Here is a 10,231-nt window from a genome sequence, read left to right as displayed (position 1 = left end):
TTTTATAAGTTCCGCTCGCTTCAAGCATCGGCAGGGAAGTCGTGCACTCGTCGCACAAGCGTGCTGCAGATGACAGTGGTCTTCTGCTGGACGCCCTGTGCGCGGAAGGAGGGCACGATTTTGAGGAGAACCTGCCGGTCCGAGGCTGGATGCTGTTATTAAGGCAGTGCTGAAAGCGGGTCAGTAGGCGCCGGTGCGCCGCTTGCCGAGAGTGTTGATGACAAGAATGACGCTGATGAGGGCCACCAGCGCGACCAGGGCATAGGTCAGCACCTGCTTCTCCTGGGCTGGAATCCGTAGCCGGTACGCCCTGTCGCGAAGAGAGAAAGAGTATTAAACCATGATTTAGCTCAATTGGCTAAGTACGGATACTAGGATGTATTCAAGTGACGTCACGGGGGTCATTTTGTGGTGCAGAGCACAGCTTCAGCAGTGCAAGTGTGAGCAGGCGATAGCAGAGCGATTAGATATGCTTGCAGCCTTGCGCCGGGCTACATGCACCACAAAATATCCGCCACTGCAACGTAGTTGCATACTCCCTATACATGCAAAATCAATGTTTAGCGCTCGTTTACCTAACTTTTGCGTTGTTTAACTTTGCTTTGCCACGTCTTACAATGTTCAGCTTATCTCACGAGTGTTTCATGTTTGTATTGGGACGGGGAGGCCCACTTTAAGGCCTTTAATGCAATGTTGTCAGAGGAGATGAAGACGACGACATTCGAGGCGAAGCTGAGGAACTGGCAGTGTAGCACGGGGAAAAATTGACTAAACAGGCAATAGAGGGAGAGCGAGAGAGAGAGAGAGAAAAAAGAAGGCGCAATGGCCGAACAAAGTGGCCAACGAAGCCACTCCGAAGTTTGCCTCGGACTGCTTCCGAAACCGACCGGCGGTGAGTTTTTCTTCGAGAGCTTGCTCGGAGGAGGCTTCACACGCCACCACGATGAAATCCGAAAATGCGGGGAGTAACCCTTCGGCATTAAAAGTTGCACCCAGTAATCACATAGAAATATATTTTTAAAATCATCTTGGTTCAAAAAAATCTCCAGGTTGCCGCTAAAAAAAGAAAAAGAAAAAACGAGAACTGCCACTAAAAATCTATTTAACCCAATCATTCTAAAGCTGCACAAAGCAGATTAACCTATCACCCTGTCATAATACTTATGATAAGAGAACCCTAAAATACATCGGCGGGTATCACAATGCCACACCGGAAAGCAAAAAGAGGGAGAGAAAAGAAGAGTAAAATCCGCACTAAGCGTGCCCTGAAATGATCATCCTGGCTCCGACCAGCATTCAGATTAGCAATGAAAGCGACAAGCAAGAATTGCTACTATTGAGCTTTAACTGTGTTGTGACAGGCTGACAGGAACGAATTCTTCACGGACATGTTCGCTTTTCTCTCTCTCTCTTTCATAAATCAGAAGCCGGGAGTGGATCCAGACTCAGTGCCCATTAATGTGCAATGTCAAGTTTAATCAACATTTAGGGCTTAGGGCCGTGAAAGTTGAACTGCACATCTGTTTAGACACGCTGGTTAGAGGCCAGTGCATTTACGTTGGTTGGAGCGTAGGATCATGAACCCCCGTGTGAACACGGTAACACAAACACAAACCACATTTGCAGGTTAAGGCGCTCGTAACTTGTGGAAGAAAGGTTGCCATTGAAAGGGCGTAACGAGGTTTGTGGAGCCTCTTCCAAACGATAGGCTAGGGGGACACTTGTACCCGTCCATGTCCGGCGGCGGGTTTCGAACAAGCAACCTCCCGCAGCCGAGGCGGGCGCCAAACTCGTCGCCCCCATCCCCTCTCTCTATTTCATATCCCGCACTTAATGCTCCTTTTTTCTTCTAAAATTGTAGAGTCGACATTCTCTTCATTTTGCTATGTTAACCCGTGAAGGTGCTCTGCGGACGGCGACGCAAAACTCGCAGATCACATGAACAAGTAACCTGACTTAAAAAATTTGTTTAAAGCTCACTCTATTGTTATCTACTCGAACATAACACGTTCTAGTTTGTGGGGATTCACAATACCCTGCCTCCATTATAAAGGCCGCGCGTGCACACCGTGCGGGCCGAAATCCTTCTATCGTCCAGACAAGAACGAACTCGGACACGACAATCTCTGTGCCTCGCGCAGTTACACATAGATACGGTGAACTGAGGAAGCTGAAGTGGACATGTAGTTCTTTTAGGTGACCGGCTACAGAAGCAGGTTTCACCGTCCAGTCTTCACTAAGCGTCAGGTCTCCACACATCATTAACCTACGACATACGCGGAATAGAAAATGTACACAAAAAATACGACACATTGAAGAGTTTCAGTGCTTTCGCAAGCGTCCAAAACGGTCATTGCTGTATCTAGCTTTGAACAAGCTATGGCCGGAGTTTTACTATTTCTCAAGATTTGCTACCTTTCCTCTCCTCTTGGAACACGACTCCGAGCCATACCACTGAGGCTCCCTCGATCTCTGCTCAAATTAAGTGTACTACCATACCGTTTGTAGAAGTTCCTCTTCTTGTCGCCGGGGCAAGAGTTGAGTGGCGTCATCCTTTGAGGGCTCTCAGGTTCGACGGAGCGCAGCATGACACTGGACAGTTGCCCCTGCTGCTGCTGCTGTTGCTGCTGCTGCATCATGATCACTTTGGAGCGACTCCTCTCGGGGTTCGCCGGAACTCGCGAGCCGGCTGTACGGTGCTGGCTGTACTGGCTGGAAGCAGCCATGCGACTGGGCTGACCCGCCACCTGCAATAAGGCCGGCGTCTGTTTAAAGGCAGTGTAACTGTTCTGCTGTATCTAATGTATTCTTATATAGCCGTTGGACAACTACAGCCGCCTACTGCGTCACCTAATGAGCCCTATAAAAATAGATGTAAGGTCTGACCTCCTGTCCATGGTATCATATGTACACGTACGTCTAGTAAACGTCGAATTTGCTACCGGAGCCATCCCTCTCTACTTACTGGATGTGGCTGGCAGGCAGGGATTGGCAAGTTCAGTCGTGCCTCGCTAAAACAATAATTTTATTTCACATCAAAACTGTCCGTGAACAGTTATATGGCCACGTAATAACGAATAATGATGAAAAGTTGAACATACATTCTCGTATTTTCAGAATAACAGTGTGCTGTGAAGGGAATGTTATAAGTGCTTCCCGCTTTGAAGTGCGATATTGCGGTGGCCATTTTGGTCAGAGTATTTTAGTGCGGCTTGACACACCTCACCAGCTGTATGGCATCATCTAACTCTTGACCACGGAGCTGTCTGTATTCTTTGAATCGGCGAATGATACCGCCTTTCCTGTTGCGTTCGCAACGGTATTGTCGCTGAGTTTGCTAAGCTGCTGTTAAAATTCGACTTCTTTATCGGCGTCTAACGCCTTCTGCACCAATCACGAACGCATATCGAAATTATAGAACGCCGGTAAGCTTTGATGTGTTCAACGGAACGCTGGTTGTGTTCAACAAGGAACGCGCGATGTATCCTGTGCTGCAGCAAAGCTCGTGGCTTTCGCATTTCTCCACTGCAGATTCTGCAGTGCTCTCGGAACATTTTCTTAGCTAAGCACCATATGCAACCACGCAACAACTGCGTCCCACCAGGGAAGAGCTTCCTGTCGTGTGCCGCGGTCTCGCATGCGTAATTAGACTGGTTTGGCTGAAACTTTAGGAGTATATAGCTCAGGATAGATGACTAATAAGAACTACAAAATAAAAAGTCTTTGAACGCCACTACCACTGCATGCAAGTTTATAGTATTACCATGCATGCTAACTACAGTGAATAAAAACGTAGCCAATTTTAGTTCATCACTGAGTTTAGATATATTTTTCAGACGGTTTTACTTATTCTGCTGCGCAGGCGACCATCTGGTACCATGCTGTGAGCTCGAAGACTTTGAGGCTTTGTCGGAACGAGATGCATTTTCTGTTCATGTCTCCCCGCCATAACCCGGCGTCTGTGTTCCCTCTATTAGAAGCCCGTGTCCCGATTCTTTTTGTTTTTGCGATATTTGCCACCTTCTTTTTTTTTTTTTCTATCTTGATTTAGTCAATTTTATTAGTCAGCATTTTATTTATTATTTTTTTTTTTTTTGCCTGATGATTGGCGTGACCGTGCACAAGCTGTGAACACAATGTGCCACCACGAGCTGCCAATCATATAATCATAAGCATGAAACGGTTGTGGGCATTGCACGTTGTCGACAGGTGTGAACAGTGTTCTGCTGTAGCATATTAATCGCTTTCCGCATTGCGCTTCCTCCTCCTTTCGGTAGACTCCACTGTTCGGTTTAAAAGCGTACGCGGCCTCGAAGTATCGCTGGGCTGACAAGAATGTAGCCAATCAGCGCGTCCGAGTGCTCGCTGAGCGTGTATACAACTGTCTGCTGAAGAGAGAAATGCCAAGAGCTGACGCCGCAACACAATAACGGGCTTGATTTTAAATGCCCTAATACGATTCGAACGCCCGTCGCCTCGACCGCCGGCGTCGAGCGGTGTTCTGCCCAATAAAGGTTGGTTCTACGCTCAAATGACACCGTGGCGCCATCCTTAACGAGAACTCGTTAAATCTAGCTCGGCTACCGGAAAAGGGAAATCATGGCCTGGATGAGGGGAAATTGGTTCACAGATGAAAGAGAATCAGTGCCCGGATGTTTGCACTCCCATTGTCGGCGCCATGCTAAAATCATATCGTACTTGAAAAATCCTGTCCACGCCAGGACTCGAACCACCATCCTTATATTATGTGCGCCAGCCGAGCGCGCTAACCATTCACTACTCTACGCCGACGTCCTGTGAAATATACCTCTTGGTTTAGGGTATATATGACGCTGGAGGGCGTTGCAGGAAAAAAAAAATATGAGAGATAATAAAACTAAGTACGTAAGATAAATAAATATATAGAAAGAAAGAAAACTAATCAAGCAAAAACTAGGAAAACGTAAAATACTGATAAAAAGTAAAGCAAAGCAAAGTTGTACACGTCGGCTAAAGCAACAAAATGCAGAACGAGCTCATAACGGAACTCGGCCCGGAACTATATATATTTGTGCGCCCAGCGCCACACCGGCCACACCACATGTTCCTGGTGGCCTGACACTGCCTTGCTCCCCCTCTCAACGAATTTCAAGCCGAAGCACCTGGTCATCCGACTGTTGTAACTTGTTGGTTGTAAACGTATGCAGCTTCCGGAGCGTGCATACGCGCGGGCGCCGACATCGCACGAAATGTTTACAGCACTACGAAAGGCAAGGGTCACCTGAGCCAATCGGAGTGGCGCACACTACACGACTATGCTCGTGCTCTACTGTGCTGGCGTCGGCGATATGAGCACAACACTAATGTAGTGCGTGCCACCCTGATCAGTGAGCTATACAGTGAGCCAACTCGTTTCCTTTGTTCCCCGAGTGTGCCGGCACCAGTGGCACAGGTTGACCTTAACTGTCGTAGCGCTACACACAGCTATATTCTTAGCGCCACAATCACGCGCACACTACGCCATGAGTACATGCGCGCACGCAGGCACGCATGTATGTGGTTCGTATGCCCTTTGCCCTCGTCCTTGGAGTCAGGGCAAGGACCCGCAAACCCTTGCGGCGCTGTGGTTTTTGTGTGCATGCGGATAGGCGCTAGAACAGCGTAATGCCCTCCTGCGGATACCAGCAGTATCTTGCGCTGGGGATCCACTAGCATGGTTGCAAGGTGCGCATAAATCACTGACCTGCAGCTGAATGGGCAGTATGTAGCGGGCCTGCTGTGGACTCTGCCTGGCGCCATAGGGCGAGTGACCTCCGTGCCGCTGCCCGCGATACTGGTGCCCGGTAGAGCCCACTGCGGACATCGTAGCGGATCGCCGTGGCTGTCCGCTTGAGTAGCGTTGCGGAAAGTTCTGGCTCAAGGAAGGAGAGGTACCGCCAAGACCGTAGTGAGAGACCTTGTTCTCGGTCACACAACGCGAGCCCTGTGTGTTGTTGAGTCTTTCTAGGGAGTGCTGGGACACGACAGTATAGCGGCCGCTGGCGCGCTGAGGGAAGCTCTGGCTGAGAGAGGGAGCGGCAGGACCATAGCGGGTCATCTTGTTCCCGGTCACACAACGCGAGCCCTGCGCATTGTTGACCCGTTCGAGGGAGTGCTGAGACACGACGGTGTAGCGGCCGGTGGTTTGGTACTGCGTGCTGTCCTCGTAGCGGGTGGTCTCGTGGTCCTTCTTGTGAGGCACCTGGCGGTTCTGAGAGCGCTTTTGCTGAACCAGTTGGTGCAACTGCTGCTGTTGTTGCTGATGCTGCTGGTGCGCAGTCGCAACCATGCTCTGAAGTGCGGTTGGCTGGCCGCTCTTATGCTTCTGTTGGAAGGGCTCTTTCTGGCGGGCGGCGATGATCTGAGGGGCAATCTGCTGAGCAATCTGTTTGGCGATGCGTTCGGCTTCGATGTAGCTGGAGTTGCGGTTGACGTTCTTGTGACGAGCGTCCACGGCTGACTGGAAGACGGACGAGGCAGACTGTGGTGGTTTGCACACGAATCCGGTCTTTTCGTGTGTGCGAGGCGATGGGGCTCTGTCTGTGCCGACCAGCGACGGCGGCGGTCGCGGAGAGCAGACTCGCTTCTCCATGCGGGGGCTGAAACGCGAGCTGTCTGGACGCTCGTCGTAGATACGCTCAACGTACACCTTGTTGGACTTTGGCTTGGCTTCGACTGGAGGCTCCGCAACGTCCTGAGTATCTTGACACGTTATATTGGTGTCTGAAGTCACGATGACGCAGCGCGCAGCCATCGGGCCCTCGCCTTGGGCGGCGTACCTGGAAGGCACGCGGTGCTCCGCGCGCGCCGGCGAATTGTCGACGTACGCTTTGGCGTGGCAGCTCACGCTTTCCGGGTTCGACGGGGGCCCGATGATAGACACATTTGTCTGGCTGCTGATGCTGCCTGAGCTGCTGGCAACAACGATCTCTCTCCAGTGCTTGGCGCTTTGGCGCTGCGAGGGAGTGTCACTACGCACTGCACCTGGGCTGCGACTGCGGCGGCTGTTGCGGCTGCGGCTGTGGCTCGGCGAGCGGCTGTGGTCTGTTGTAGAGCTGGTGCGCCCCACCGAGATGGTCAGACTGCGCGGATAGGCGCAGTCAGAACGAGTGCGCTTGGCCCTCTTCTTGGAGCGCGACCTGCGCTTCGACCTCGACCTGCCGTTTTCTGAGCTGCTGGAAGACTCTTGTACTTCCGTGGCACTCTTCTCGTCTTCAGACTGTGTGACGCGAAATGCTTTTGTCGTTCGGACCCGTTTGCCATTCACTTGGCACTCTTTCGTACTGTAGGTGGCCTTGATCACACGCTCCCCTTCACCGGCGTCGGTATCTAAAGACTTTGCACCTTTGACGCCCTTCTTGCCCTCGGTCTGGATGCTCTTGTCTGTAGGTTCCTTGGCAGTCTGGATGCACTTCTCCTCTTTTACAATCTGCGGCCGCTGCGGTATGAGGTATACAAGCTTGTACGGGGAGTCCGGCCGAGCGACGAGGATCTTGGTGTCTTCGTCGCTAATCTTGACTTCCAGGTTCTCATTAACTATATTGATGATGTCTTCCTCAATGTTCTTCTTAAGATCTTCGAAAGGTACATCATCGCAACACGACTTCATCTGCGCACATTCTTCGCATGGTGGAGGGGCTGGCGGTTCGGGAGGGGGCGGAGGGGGAGGCGGAGGAGGCGCCGGTTGCTGCATACCCATGGCGCCCATCATAAACGGGTTCATCATGCCTGGAAACATGAACGGCATGCCGGCACCCGGAACAAACGGCGACGTGCCGAAGGTCTGCGTGTCCATTGTCCTCTCGGGCTGCCGATTCCTCTGAGTTGCGACGTCGTCGGTGTCAACCCGGGCACTGATGCTCTTGGAATCTATTTGCGGCCTTTCTGTCTGTGCAGTTGTGGATATGGGATCATGGCGCACCGTTTGGACTGCGGCTGATTTCTTTCCCGATTCGTCATCACCTTCCGTCGTTGATGACTGATCCTTTTGAGCCTTTACCTTAACCTTATGCTCGATGCGTACACCGGAGCCTGTTCGGTTGAGTTCATCAGGCAATCCCACGGCGTACGTGTTGGTCCATTTCACGTTAACATCAGTGTCTGAGCTGCTCATTACTTCGATGTGGTCTTTCTTGTTGATAGTTATGCCCTGTGCGGGGTCGTAAGTTTCCTGCCTGGCGACTGGCTGTTGCGCGTAACCGTACTGTTGTACTGGCATAGCCTGCATCATGGGCTGCCCCATTGGGGGCATCATAGTTGGAGACATCTGCGGCATCATGGACTGTCCTATCGGTTGCATCATAGGCTGCGCCATCTGTTGCATCATAGGCTGTCCCATCATCGGCTGCATCATGGGTTGTCCCATCATCGGCTGCATCATGGGTTGCATCATAGGTTGTCCTACAGGCTGGCGGTACAACATTCGGTTCCCCTGGTACATCATATGCTCGTCTTCCATGTAAATGACGTCTTCGGTCTCTTCCTCAAACATATCTCCTTCGTCAGCGTAGCCGATATCACCTTCATCTTCGTACATCATTTGCGGGCCCTCGCCTCCACCGATAACTAGCTCGTCCTGAAACATTACGTCAAAGTCCTCTTCGTCAGGATACACAGGACGACGTGCCTTGCGGCGCTTCTCTGACGGATACATCACCCGGCCTTCTTCGGGCTTGTACACTGCCTCGGTGGCCTCAACTTTGTTGAAGTACGGGTCGTAGTCGTCTTCTTCAACTTCCATCTCCAGCATAGGTGGCCTGTACGGGCGTCTCGGCCGTGGTCCATAGATATTTTCCATGCCGCAGTCCAGCACCCGCTGAACGCTCTCAGGCATCAGCCAGCAAGCCTTGCGAGACTGCTCGTCGGACTCGGACGTTTCTTCTTCCTTAGTGTAGATGGTGGCCGCCAACTTGGCCGGCGGTGATGCCCGCGCGGCTGCCTGCTGGCTGCCACGCGGGGCGCCTCTGATGGCTCCTCCTCCAGGTGATTGTGCACGCAGCTCTCTCCCGGATTCTCCCGGAAGCGACTGTCCTCGCCTCTGTCCCTGTCCCTCCGCGACAATTTTAGCAGCGTTTACCTGCCGTGCATAACTCGCTTCCTCCTGTAGCACCCTTTTTTGGAGAGACTTGCTCAGTTCCTGCAAGTGCGAGCGATGGTCGGTGATGACGGCGGCCGTGTCTGTTTTCGGGTAATTGCCATCGGTGGCATAAGACGTGCCCGTCGCTTTTCCTCCGAGTTTCTCCTTGGAGGCAGCCTTCGGTGGCAGCTCGCCTCCAGGTGGCGGGCCGCCTCCCTGGACGCCACCAGATGGAGGCTTGGGTGGCGCGGCGGCATCAGGATCTGCTGGCCCTCTGATGTCGTCGCTTAGCCGCATATTCATATCAGTCTTAATGTTGGCCTCCGACGCGAAGGACGATTCTTGCTTCGCCGTCGTTTGCTCTCGCAGCTTTTGGTCCAGCACTTCAGGCTTGTCCAGGTGCTGCCCGATCTTCGCCAGTCGAGCCTCCTCGCGATTCAAAAGATTCGTCATTTCGTGTTTTGTTCCACCACTCTCCTCGGCCTTCTTGGCGCCAGGCACGTCTTTCCCCAAAATGTCACGCTGGTATGCGGCCTCCTCTTCCCGCAGTTCCTGGGAAACTTTGGTCGGCCGATCTGGGACCCCGGACTTGTTGTCCGTGATCTTGGCCGCCATATCTGTCTTGGGCTCAGCCATGGCTCGTTCGGTCTGCGAATCGAGAGCGGCGCGACATTTTATGCTGCTGAACTTATAGCTGCGTCGGTGAGTATAGCGACAAATGAAATATCCGTATGCTTCACCAGTGTGAAAACTACAGATCGCCGATGTGGTGCAATTTCAGTTTTCCTGCCCGCGATGTTTTCAGGCTTTGATCCGGTTCAAACGTTTCTAAAACTTCGTTTATTTAAGAGATATACAATAATCTTATACCAACCGCAAGAATTTCAGCCCGTTTAAGAATTCTTTGCACAATTAGAAACTATTAACACATTGAACTTCGTTTGATAACAATCGAATTATTCAAACAGAAAAGTCAGCTGTTTCAAAATCATTTCCGCTCAACTATAGGCCCGACCTGTGAAGTGTACAAGTGCACGCATTATTCGGACGTACAACGCGTGCACACGTGCTCATGGGACGAGTTTTTTTATCGCAGCGTGCAAATTCAACGCTAAACACACGCTCAGAGCACGTGAT

The 10,231-nt window shown here is 51.7% G+C and overlaps 1 protein-coding gene across 1 annotated transcript; it reads right to left on the bottom strand.

Moving 5' to 3' along the window:
• LOC146197362 (uncharacterized) lies at positions 1-9,733 on the bottom strand. The gene is made up of 3 exons (XM_084596476.1): positions 5,723-9,733; positions 2,500-2,747; positions 1-310 (listed from the first exon to the last, which is right to left on the bottom strand). Exons 1-3 carry the CDS (start codon positions 9,728-9,730, stop codon positions 181-183), a joined length of 4,386 nt encoding a protein of 1,461 aa, XP_084452602.1. The 5' UTR covers positions 9,731-9,733; the 3' UTR covers positions 1-180.
• Positions 9,734-10,231: the final 498 nt, after the last annotated feature.

This window comes from Amblyomma maculatum, chromosome 3 (assembly GCF_055883805.1).
Source record: "Amblyomma maculatum isolate TAMU_Amacu chromosome 3, ASM5588380v1, whole genome shotgun sequence".
Lineage (NCBI taxonomy): Eukaryota > Metazoa > Arthropoda > Arachnida > Ixodida > Ixodidae > Amblyomma > Amblyomma maculatum.
This window is presented reverse-complemented; position numbering and strand designations above follow the sequence as displayed.